A 13042-nucleotide genomic window follows, 5' to 3' on the forward strand; every position below is an offset into this window, starting at 1 on the left:
CAAATGTATAACAAATGAAAGTATAAATGATTCTATAAATTATTAATAATGTATATTTTTGTATGTGTTGTATCCTCAAAATCATTTTATATTTACCAATAATAATAATAATAATAATAATAATAATAAAAATGAAATTATGTATTACATCTTTTTTAAAAGAATGAAACATTCTCTAAAAAAAGATGGAATCAATGAATTAATTATAATAATTTAAAAAAATTATAATCACTCACAGGTCATAATAATTTTTTTAAAATATAATATATGAGTCCAATGCAGGTTTTTATCTAAAAAAAAATTGAAAATGATACTTTTAAACTTACAAATACATTACATGAAAATAATTTTCTTTTAAAATGATTCACTTCCAACACATTGGGTTTAGGAATTTCTATTTTTTAAAAATAAAAGATTTCGTGGGACATTTTTTCACAGGCCATAATGTAATAATTTGTTAAAGATATACATTATTATTACTGTTATTTCCAAATTATTCACATCAACTCGAATGCAGGGTTTTCATCTCTACAAAAGTTTTTCAATTGCTTTTAAATAACGCACAAGTCACATTGCCGTATTAAATAACTTTTTAAAGAGTCCCCCTCCACATGAAAGGGCACATGAAAACATTTCTGGTCGTTCCTCCCTGCTGATAACCCACATCCTCTGCCTGGTTAAAATGTGCCATGCCACTTTCTGCACCACAATCTGACGCCTGCCCCACATCCCCCTGTCTCTCGTCAGGTATGGTGAACCGGGAGGTGCTGGACCAGGTGGAGCGAGGCTACAGGATGCCCTGTCCCGCTGAGTGCCCCGAATCCCTGCACGAGCTGATGCTGACCTGCTGGCGCAAGGAGCCCGAAGAGCGGCCCACCTTCGAATACCTCCAGAGCTTCCTGGAAGACTACTTCACCTCTACTGAACCACAGTACCAGCCGGGCGAGAACCTCTAGAGATGCAGATCCAGTCGAGTGTGAGAAAGAGAAAGAGAGATGCTTTTCCTGACCAGAAACAAACACGGGAAGTTACTGATACTGATCCACATGGAAAGATCTCAGAGCATCCAGCCTGTTTTAAGCACGTTGCTGGGTCTTCAGACGCTCTCGGTGTTACAGCATCTCCCCCTCTGTTATTGTAATCGCATGTTTTTTCCACTTTCATCGCAGATGAGTTTCAAACAGCAAGACGAGATGCATCTTTTCTGCATCATTCGCAAAGAAATTCACTAACAAATTGCTTCTTCGGCCGTGCAGCTTGCTGTTTCTGCTGATAATTGTTGCAAGGCTTTATTTCCAATGCTCTGTAGATTGATCTCAAGCTGTTTTTCTTGACCTCGATGTACCACCATTATCTCCTAAACTCTTTTAGCGGATGCTCCAGATCTGTCATTCATCCTCCTCCCACAATCCCACAATCCCTTACTTCCCCTATCCTCTCCCATCCCCCTCCGTCAGCTCTGGTGTTTGTCATGAACCCTGCGACCCGTTCACAAGCTCAGATGGATGAGATTGTGTCATCTGTGATTACAGCTCTCTTTCTATATCGTGGCGAACGGACATTCCCGTTAATGTCTTCCAATAGATATCCAGGGTCTGTATCTGAACGTGGTGTTTTATGCCTGGTAGAAATGAGTTTTTGTCCCACTATGTTTGTTTCTTTCTTTTCTTTTGTATGAACCTGGATCAACTGGAATAAGAATGTGATTTTTTGAAACTGGTCACGTGATTGGAAACTGAAATTGAAATTCTGGAAACAAAACATTCTTCCTTTTGCTACGGACTCAATTAGAGAATCGTTCAGATTGTGGCTTCATTTGCTACAGTTGTACTACTCTTCTAGTATTCAAAACAACTACTGATATATATATAGCGTTGTTTTATGTTTAAAGCAAATATGACTGTATAGTCCTACTTTCTGTGCCAATACAAAGGGGAAAAAACCAATTTTCTACTGTTTTATTATGTATAAAATGTATTTTTATTAATGTTGGGGGTTTTTTGTATCAAAGAGGATGAGCAGGCTTTGTAACTAGAAACTAAAGGAATAGTTCACTGAAAATTGGTCATTTCTAACCCTCATGTTGTGTAAAACACAAACGGAGACATTTAGCTGAAAGTTCATGCTGCTCTTTTCCATATACAATACTTTTACATTTATTGCATGGGAAAAGCATCCTCTAAATGTCTCTTTTTGTATCCCAAGGCAAAAACAGCATAAATGTTTGGAACGACATGAGGGTGAGTGAATTCTACTCAAAAAAAAAAAAAAAAAAAATTTATTCCGTGTTTTTTTTTTTTTTTTTTTTTTGTCTTGTTTTCCCCATTACAAGTCTTTTTTTTTTTAAATCAAGTGAAATGTCTGGAAACTCGTTTACCCATACAATCAAGTATTTTTCTTACCCAATTGTTGAATGTTATTTCTCATTTTAAGCATAAACTCACTTAATTTAGACAAGTTTTTTAGAAAACAAGAATTTTTATCTTAAGTAATTGGCGTCTCAAGTTGATTTAAGAATAATTATGCAGGAAAACAAGACGAAAACAGGACGAAAATAAATTTTTATAGTGTAGGTGAACTATTGCTTTTATGACTCATGAATATTCTTCAACTGATGTTTGAACGTTAGAGTGCTTGAATTTCAAACGTTTTATCTTTTGCAATAGTTTTGGCTTTTTTGAGACAAATTCTGACACGCGCAGTCAAACTTGCCAATATTTTATATGCAAAATAGCCATTGTTATATATATATAATTGTGGGTAACGAGCTCAGTTCTATCACTACTGCTTTCCCATCAGATCCACAGAGAGCCATGAACCTCGTCTGTGAGGTGTTTCGTGTTAGAAACTGATCTCGGGTCGGTTACTGAATGCATAGTGATGTAATAGCGAATAAATAATATAATCACTGCTGAGACAATGTAGAATGAAATAGATTTGAGTTTGCATTGATCGTAAGGGTTTGGAAGTGTGAATAGTGGAGTAACATCAAGTTTTGATGCATTGTTTAGAATAGCATGCAGCTGTAATCGCGGTACTTTAGCTGGTAGATGTGTGACGCCTGTCAATACCAATATACTGTAAATACTTTCGTATGTAAATATTCTTTTCATATTTATTCATATTGCCTCAGTTTATGTTCAGCAGATCTTTGCTTGGTTCTCCCTGTAAGATCAATGTTATAGATTGACGTTCAGTCCTGTGCAAAGCTGACCACAAGAAGTATCATTGCCACTCCACAAAACCAGTTTTTTCCTCCAGCAACTGAATGCATAGAGAAACAGCCAATCACAAAACAGCATGCCATCATGTGATCAGATTCACAGATACAATTTGCTTGCTTTATTTTCGACTCTTTATTTTTATTTACAGTAATAAACTCACCTTAAAGAGGCATTTCTTTAGGGTTGACTCGTGCACTAATGTATTGTTTTATTATTTCTTTTGAACTGTTTTAACTTGCAATATATCTGCTGTTGATTTTGACAGGTAGTAGTTACTGTAAAGTTAAACTGCGCTGTATGCATCGCTCTGATCGTACTGTGACTTAACGGAGGAAATCTGATGATGTGTGGAGAATGGCATGTTCTTGGCACATGCTGTAGAACTGGAAAACAAAATTAAGACAAGTAAAACAAATCAGATCTACAAGTAAACACAATATTAGTGCATCCCTGTCTAATGTATTCAACTATGCAGTTGTTTTCTATGAGTTTCCTGTCTGTATTTTAACTGCAGTTGCTCACAATCAGATTGCAGGTACTTGCTCCCAGTGTACAGTTCTGCAAAGACTTGTTTCAAAATAGGAAATAAAACTGAAATGAGATTTGTACTTTCTTTTTTTGACATAGTGTTATCTTTTCTTTTTTAAGTGCAATAAACTATGTTTCTAAAGCTTGGATTTAAACACAAGATTTTATGTTTTCTTCACAGCTAGTTTTAAGAGTAGCTCATGAAAATTTGCAGAAAATGTACTCACCCTCAGGTCATCCAAGATGCAGATGAGTTTGTTTCTTCATCGAAACCGATTTGGAGAAATTTAGCATTGTATCACTTGCTCACCAATGGATGCTCTGCAGTGAATGGGTGCCGTCAGAATGAGAGGGCAAACAGCTGATAAAAACATCACAATAATCAACAAGTAATCCAAACAAATCTCCGTTAACATCTTGTGAAGTGAAAACTGTATTGGAAAGAAACAAATCCATCATCAAGACATTTGTAACTCCAAACTGTTGCTTCTGTCCTCCATCCATAACATTGCTTTCTCCAGTGAAAAAGTAAGTCTTGTCTGAATCAGGAGAGAAATATGCATTGATAAAGCACCGTTTACAAGTGAAAACAGTCCAAAACTGGTCTATTTTGATGTGAGAGGACAGAAAATATACACATTTACAAATCCCTAAATTAACCATGGTTTATAGTAAAAGTGCAGTAGGCTAACCATGTTTTGTTTTTGTTTTTTGGTGTGTTGATTACCATTTCACAGTTTTACTATAAATACCATGTTTAATAGTTTTAGTGTAGCAAATTACTTTGTGGTTACCATGGCTTACAGAGAAGTTTGAGACAGATTCTTGTTTATGCAGGCTATGTGAAATTTAGCTAGCAGGAAACACAAATTAATTGCATAAAATTTTGCTGCATTCTCTTTTTTAGTAGTCAAAAAAGGCCAAAAAAAAAACATCTTTAAAACTGCTGCTGTAATATAGTTGGTTTTACATAATCAAAATTGTGTAGACTTAAGTATTGTCTGATGAATATGCTAACATAAAAAACTCTCTTTATGAATTATGATTATGTTAGCTACAGGGGCGGATCTAGAAAAATATTGATGGGGTGGTGAGAAGGGGGCAGGAATTTTTGAGGGGTGGCAACATATGGGAGACGTATATATACTGAATTTAGTCACAGTTATCACAGTTTGATGATAAATATATGTGCACACTACAAAAGGACACAGGCTATCATTTACAAACTTAATCTCATGCGATCAATGTCTTGTATTTGAAACAGTTCATAACAGGAATAAGTGACCATACCCCATAAGCACCACCACACTCACTAATGCATACAGTATGCATCAACATGTAATTAAGAGCATTATAAAAGATTCAGTGTTATCAATGTCAAATTATTATAAGAAACACAAGATTTTAACAGCCAATGACATTTCCAGCTTGAGAGACTCTGATTTTCTACTGTTTAGTGTTAATCACCATCTAACTCAACCAGTCAAGAGCTACATTTAACCTTAGATGTTATATGAATATGGTCCCTGAAGCATAGGTTTTATTAGCTGACAATAATAATAAATAAATAAACATTATAGGCCCAAATAGAAATGTACTTTTAGAAATTGTTTTTGAAAAATATGGTGTTACTGTTTTGGCAAGTTTAAATTAAAACATCTATGAAAACTTGTGTGATATTGCTTTAAAATAACGTTTTAGTAGATCTTTTTTTAAGTATATTTTACAAAGCAATTTCTTACATAATTTCTTTGAGTTAGAGTTTGAGTTGTAGACAGAGTTTCTGTGTTTTTTAATAAACTATTATTATTAGCTAATAGGCCTGCTTGAAGTATAGCATTCTCTACTGTGTAATAGTACTATATTTCTGTTTTAATTTCTTCAAGTTATACAGAGATTTTATTTTGACAGGTTGTGGTAAAGACATTGCCGTTTCTGTCTGTGTATACGATACGAATGAATGACGATAGTTTTATCAAATGAAATGGTGAAATCCTCTCATAGCGTGCTGACGTGTAGCCTACATCATGCGACAATATAGTGAAGAGCTGAAAACACCACGCGTGCTTCAGTGTGTGTGTGTGTGTGTGTGTGTGTGTGTGTAGTAGTAGAGCACACATTCCCAGAGACCTGTATATCAACACCTTCAGGGCCGCTGCTGGCCAAATGTGTGCCCTAAGAAAGACTGTATTGTTGTGCCCCCTTCCTCAAATATGATGATGAAAAAAAACACCTACTATAGGGGTGAAAAAAGAACTTTAATCAAATAAAAAACTAAATGAATAAATTGTATTATTTACAAATCACAATTGTAGTTCTCGACATTTACCTATTGCTGTAACTTTATTATGATTCTAATTTATTTTATAGTCTCAAGCATTCAGAAATCATGCAAAAGGAAACTAAGCAGTTTTACTATGATAAAACCATGGTTTATTTTTGTAAGGGTTGTGATATGCACGTTTTTTGTTAAAGAAATTATAAAGACTGTGTCATTTATAGCAAAAAGGTGTCCAAAAATGAAAGATTAAGTGAATATAAATTAAATGTTTGGTCAGTAGCCTAAACAAGGATTTGATTGTCCTGTACGTGTAACAGCAGCAATCACATGGCATTTGTCATAACATGTACATAAATTGTTTATTTTGTATTTGCCTACATTATGTATTTTAACAGTGTTATTATCAACCAATCATTATTGCATCATAATTTTTTTTATATAATGCATTTTAAGTCATTTTAAAGCCTATTGATGGCTTAGGTCTGTTTTTATAGCAACAACAACAACAACAACAAAATATTACAGTATATTAATACTTTGTAAATTATTATTTAAAGTAACAAAACCATGGTTAATTTGCAGTTACCACGGCTACAAGAACGATGATTTGTGGTGTTATTGTTAAAACCATGGGTAATTTTCGTAAGGGAACCTAAAAAAAAGAACTTTCACAGGAATGTGCCTGAAAGTGTTAAACGGGCCTCATTTTTACCTAAATGATTTATACTTTATTTTAATATATATTAAAAATGTATAAGGTGTGCATTGTAGCTGACACCTAAATGAACACATTACAATTGTTTTATGAATGCAAGTCTTTCTCCTCAAATGCTATTGAGCTTTAAATTTGCCTTTGAGCCCATGTGAAAGAGTAGCATTATTTACATGATTTACAGATTATTTTAAGAAATATCAAACATTTAATTCAATTGTGCTTTATAGCACCTACACCTACATGAACAATTACAGTTGTTTTTATGACTATAAGTCATTCTTAAGTCTTAATTCATTCTCCTCAAATGCTACTGACGTAAGAAAAGTGAATACCAATATCGCATGTAACTTTAGAGAAGGCCCCTAAATTTGAGACTCGTCCAACGTCAAGCCAACTTTATGTCTGTTTTTTTTTACTTTTAGTTTTCTTTTCTCTTCGCTGGATTGGATTCATACATCAGTTATGAACATTCAGCTGGAAACATGGTTCTAGCGGTCGCGAGCGCGGATGGGAGAATGGAGGAAGTTTTTTTTTTTTTTTTTTTTTTTGAGCAACTGGGATGGTGCCCCCTCTGGGAGTTGGTGCCCCAAATTGAGTCAGTTCGGGAGTTCTGAGCGGGATCGCGAATCATTTGAGTCAGTTATGGGGATCGCGAATCATTTGAGTCAGTTCGGGAGTTCAGAGCGGGATCGCGAATCATTTGAGTCAGTTCTTGAGTTCGGAGTGGGTTCGCGAATCAGTTGAGTCAGTTTGGGGATCGCAAATAATTTGAATCAGTTCGAGAGTTCGGAGCGCGTTCGCGAATCATTTGAATCAGTTCGGGAGTTCGGAGCGGATTCGCGAATCATTTGAGTCTGTTCGGGAGTTAGGAGCGGCATTCGCGGATCATTTGAATCAATTCGAGAGTTCGGAGCGGGTTCGCGAATCATTTGAGTCAGTGGAGCGGGATCGCGAATCATTTGAATCAGTTCGGGAGATCGTACCGGGTTCGGGAATCATTTGAGTCAGTTTGAGAGTTTGGAGCAGGTTCGCGAATCACTAGAGTCAGTTTGGGGATCGCGAATCAATTTTAATCAGTTCGGGAGTTCAGAGCGGGATCACGAATCACGAAAGATTCACACTCTAAATTTTCAAATTGCTACCAACTGGGGTGGCAGCAGGCCGGCAAGGCTTTCTTTTAGGGTGGCATTTCCACCCTATGCCACCCCGGTAGATCCGCCCCTGGTTAGCTACTATATCTATAAATAAAGACTTTAGATGACATGAAACTGGGGTCAAAAGTCTATTAGAAAATTGAGGTAGATGGATGTTGTCTGCTGTTATGTCCCCCCACCAATGTCACTCAATCTTACACCCTATAGCTAAACAAATGAGGAGTTTGGGTCTAATGGACTGTTGTTTTTGGTCTGTGGGCTCAATACATAATCATATTATTAACCAACAGCTTTAACTAGTTTAATAGGATGATGATAAAACCTGGTTTTAGTCGTTTCGTCAGTTTTAAACTCATATCTACTGGTGTTTAGCGACACCTTCTGTTATGTTAACGTGAACTGCACTATTTACATTCATTTGTTGGACTTGAGTTAGACATTAAAGGATAAAAGAAACAAGCCACACTGCTTTAGTCACAGTAAAATTATTTTATATACTTTTCTATCTTTTGATATTTTACTGTTGAGCATTTTAGAATGAAGAAACTTCTGTTTTTGAAGAGTTTATTAAAGTTTTTTTTTAACCATTTGGCAGATGCCAAAATAACCTTGCAAAAACACATCTAAAACTCTGCAATAGTGTCTGAAATTAATTTCGAAAGTTGTTGATGCCAAAATAACCTTGCAAAAACACATCTAAAACTCTGCAATAGTGTCTGAAAATAATTTCCAAAGTTGTTTCGAAAGTCTTCGGGCTAGTCCTGGCCTGCCCTGCCCTGTGGTTGTATTTTTCGCTTCTGTGCATTTAGCCGGAATGTTTTTAATATATATATTAAAAACTCAAGTAAACATATATCAAATATATCAAAACTCAAGTAAACCGTTTTATTATTATTATTATTATTATTATTATTATGTTATTAGATAATACTGGGTGAACACGTATGCAGTTAGTAAACGTTGATGTAAACAAACCAAACAAGAACGTAGAAGAAAATCCCCAACGCCTTTTAACCAATCAAATAATCTTACGTCACGTTAAGTAATTAATATTCATGAGACGTTCGTTCTTTCTAGTAGGATTCGTAAATTGCCTGGACTGACGAGCCCCAGGTGAGTTTAAGAGGTAAACCAGGAGCTACAACTCGTTTGAAAGGATCCTAAATTGGCGTACAAGGTAATTATTATTTTGATTAACTTGAATCACAGAGATGTCCTGTCAATCGATTAATTACTAAAACAGCAAATGTACTTTAGTGAGCGTTGCAAACCTTGAAGGAGGCGGAAACAAGCTGGCGTTAATGTTAGTTAACTTGTGTTGATGTGATGTGCTTATAAAGTTGTGTCAGTGATGACATGGTTTCACTTAACGTTACTTGGATAGACTGATCGAGGTTTTATTTTTATTTATTTTTTTTACACCTGGAACCTGGTTTTCACAAACTTGCACTAGTTTAAGCACTCTTTGTCTTTGCTGTTAAAATTCCCTTCTCATCTGTAAATGCGTGAAAGAATTGAAGGAAAATGAGCCTGTTTCCTGAGATTGAGGCCTTTGGGATGTTGCAGAAACTTGTTGACGCTGACGGTGTGTGTAGTGTTGAGGTTTCACGAAGCTGAAACTAATGACTGATATATATCTATCTTAAGTAGGCTACATCTTTGTACCTAATTGTACTTTAATCTTTGCGTAGGCTATGTGTAGAGTATTGCTGTATAACTTTGACTGTTATCAAGATTGCTTCATAGGCTGTTCTCTTTACGTGTGTGTTATGATTTTATGAATTAACAGCATATCTTTGTGTGGTATGTGCTCTGTCCCATGTCAATTTGAAACTGAAACACTTCTTATAATCATGAATGGATGAAACTCATGAAACCAGTCAAGAACATATCCGGGTCATGTGATGCCAGGATGTCTTCATGGGGTGGCACAGAAATCTTCATAATTTCAATATAAAAATGTGTTTGACTATAATGTACAGGACCGTTTTAGTGCCTAAAACACAATGGAGTACAATTAATTTTTACTTAAATGTAACTGAGATATTTGTGAATTAATCAAGTAATACTGAGTGAATTTGACAACTTTGTATTATTCCTCACCTCCAGGTATTTTAATAAAGGGGCTCACTATAGCTTTGTTTATTCAGCTTCTCAAATCTCCCAAATACTTGCTCTCCAACATTGCATACTAATGGATGAGACTTATAGATAGTGATGATAGATGTAAAAAAGGTCTGAAGTCAACAGTAGACATACAGGTACATCTCAATGAATTAGAATAAAGGGGGAAAAAAGTCAATTTCAGTAATTCAACTCAAATTGTGAAACTTGTGTATTAAATAAATTCAATGCACACAGACTGAAGTAGTTTAAGTCTTTGGTTATTTTAATTGTGATGATTTTGGCTCACATTTAACAAAAACCCACCAATTCACCTTCTCAAACAATTAGAATATGGTGACATTTCAATCAGCTAATCAACTCAAAACACCTGCAAAGGTTTCCTGAGCCTTCAAAATGGTCTCTCAGTTTGGACTGCTGATCTGACAGTTGTCCAGAAGACAATAATTGACACCCTTCACAAGGAGAATAAGCCTCAAACATTAATTGCCAAAGAAGCTGGCTGTTCACAGAGTGCTGTATCCAAGCATGTTAACAGAAAGGTTGAGTGGAAGGAAAAAGTGTGGAAGAAAAAGATGCACAACCAACCGAGAGAACTGCAGTCTTATGAAGACTGTCAAGCAAAATCGATTCAAGAATCTGAGTCAACTTCACAAGGAATCGACTGAGGCTGGGGTCAAGGCATCAAAAGCCACCACACACAGACGTGACAAAGAATTTGCTGAACCACAGACAATTTCAGAGGCGTCTTTCCTGGGTTGTCCAAAGTCCTCTTTTCAGATGAGAGCAAGTTTTGCTTTCATTTGGAATCCATGGTCCTAGAGTCTGGAGGAAGGTTGGAGAAGTTCATAGTATAAGTTGCTTGAAGTCTATATGTTTCCACAGTCTGTGATGATTTGGGCTGCAATGTCATCTGCTGGTGTTGGACCATTTGTGTTTTTTAAAAACTAAAGTTATACAGAGCATACAGTGCATGCGTCACATATTTGCATACTGTTGGAGAGTGCGCCGTGAGCAGAGTAAAACGGCTGATAAGACCGGAAAGTGTGTTTTACTGACATGTCTGAACAACATATCATCAGATCACAGTTCACAGTTGTTCTACTGAAGCTCATTTGACTGCTGTAGCTTTTCTGCACTCGTTTGATTCGCAGCTGACAATAACAGTAGTATTTGTTGTTCTTTCTTTATGCTGATCTGATATTCCTAATAAAAGCTTAATTTTCTAAATACGATACAATAATCATATTAAATTAACTTTGGATTTTGGGCTAAAATTGAGTTTCTCTCTGCTTTAGAGATATCATTGTTTTACAGCATATAAAGCTACATAACAAGATCAGCAATTCACTATGCATGTGCTTCATAACAAGGATACGTATTTGCACCTTCCTTGCTGAATCAACAAAGAACAAATCTGAATTTAACCCCACCAAACCTGCAGAAGCGCACAATAAATGTTGTTTTAAAATTAGTGATGGTGATGGCTTAACTAGGGTTTATCTCAAAAACCTGGCCAGATCACATTTCATGCACCCAAAAAAGAAAAAAGGATTTCTTTCTTTTGCATTATTACATTTTGTCATAATTTATCCTATTAAATCGAATTATCGTAATCCATCTGGACATTTCACTTTTGAGTTTTCTCATTTTTATTGGTGAATCTCATTATTAATTTAAACATTATTTAAATGTTGTATTATTATTTGTTTTTGTAGCTTGGACCGCTTCTTGACAGGTTTGGTGATATCCATCCATAATATGTGTAATGATTGACATGCTGTTCCTGAAAAGCTGTATACTGTATGTGTTGAACGTCTCACATCTGTTCCACCTTTCACAGGCCTTTATGTGCAAACAACAGCAAAAGAAACATGCTGTCATCTGACTCATTTTAGCTCTTTCAGGCAGAAGCCCTGCCATTTGTTAAGCGTTAACGTGAGACAGGACTTTGTTTGTTTGTTTCCAGGAAGTGATGTGTGAGAGATTGTCTGCATTCCATGCTGTGTGACCTTAAAATGTTTCAGGAAGTGCTGCATTTGTTTTAAGCCTGATTGAAGCAACTTGTTGGCACACAGGGGGTTATTATGGGGTTTGAACACGAAAACCACCTGAAGTCACATGCTGTTTTTTACACAGCAAGAGTAACAAGACTTCACTCTAATAAATGAGTTACAGCATTGAATTCACTTCTATTTAGCAATGCATTCTATGTTACGGTAAGTATTTTCTTGAATTCTTAACATTATTGATGCTTCAGATCATGCAATGGTTTCTGCAAATGTGATTTTTATCATTTCAACACACTGAGAAATAGAACAGGGAACCAAGAAGCAATCTAAATACCATGTAACGTGACGTCATTAGAAAAGGTAAAACAGGGAAATCATTAATTAAAACAAGGATGTCACTTGAGCATAGCATCATGCTTGTTCCCTCAGTGTTGAGTCTGTCCTCATTAATAGCAGATGTGTTTTGTTACAAGCCTGTTTAAAGGAAGTGCTTGCAGTAGCTCAGCATTTTGAAAATCAGACCTGAGATGCTATGAAGAGTATCATTCAACTTCAACTTTAGATTTTAAGCATTTAAAGGTAAGAGAGTTCATTGCTACTAGAAATTCTAATGCGGTAATATGTAAATTATTTAGGATGCTAAAGTTAAATATTATTAAAAAGCTTTTTTTTTCTTTTTTTTTTTTTTCTTTTTTATGGGATTTGAAAGTGAACTTGCTTGTTTAACTTGACTGGTTTTGCACTCGTTCTTCCACAAGCGAAGTATATAGTTGTATGTTTCAAAGTGAACGAAGGTCAAAACGACGGAAGGCCAACATTTGTGCTTTGTAAGAATTGATGTGTGTAATGACACTGACACTTTGCATTTATGAAAGCCACAAAAAGTTTGAAGGGTGACATTGAGTGTTGTGTTAAAATGGCTTTATGGAATGCAAATCTAAATGATCATGTACATTACTGTCACATCAATTACTCGGTGTGATTTTATGCAGTAGTACCAGTGT

The 13042-nt window shown here is 35.6% G+C and overlaps 2 protein-coding genes across 6 annotated transcripts in view; both read left to right on the plus strand.

Annotated features, from left to right (window-relative positions):
* The window catches only part of LOC113065632 (proto-oncogene tyrosine-protein kinase Src), a 46257-nt gene extending 42419 nt beyond the window's left edge, over positions 1-3838 (plus strand). For all 4 annotated transcript variants that reach the window (XM_026237054.1, XM_026237053.1, XM_026237057.1 and 1 more), the window contains one exon: positions 748-3838. In XM_026237054.1, coding sequence (XP_026092839.1) covers positions 748-956 — 209 coding nt within the window. In that variant the 3' untranslated portion in view covers positions 957-3838. The remainder of the gene's footprint in view (positions 1-747) is intronic.
* The window catches only part of LOC113065630 (F-actin-monooxygenase mical1-like), a 32279-nt gene continuing 21340 nt past the window's right edge, over positions 2104-13042 (plus strand). Inside the window, exon 1 of one of the 2 annotated variants that reach the window (XM_026237051.1) lies at positions 2104-2240. The gene's annotated coding sequence lies outside the window, so the exon portion shown is untranslated. Of the gene's footprint in view, positions 2241-8997; positions 9080-13042 lie in introns of those variants that run through there. The other variant, XM_026237052.1, reaches the window with a different exon arrangement.

Source organism: Carassius auratus, chromosome 48 (assembly GCF_003368295.1).
Source record: "Carassius auratus strain Wakin chromosome 48, ASM336829v1, whole genome shotgun sequence".
In the NCBI taxonomy this organism is placed as follows: domain Eukaryota; kingdom Metazoa; phylum Chordata; class Actinopteri; order Cypriniformes; family Cyprinidae; genus Carassius; species Carassius auratus.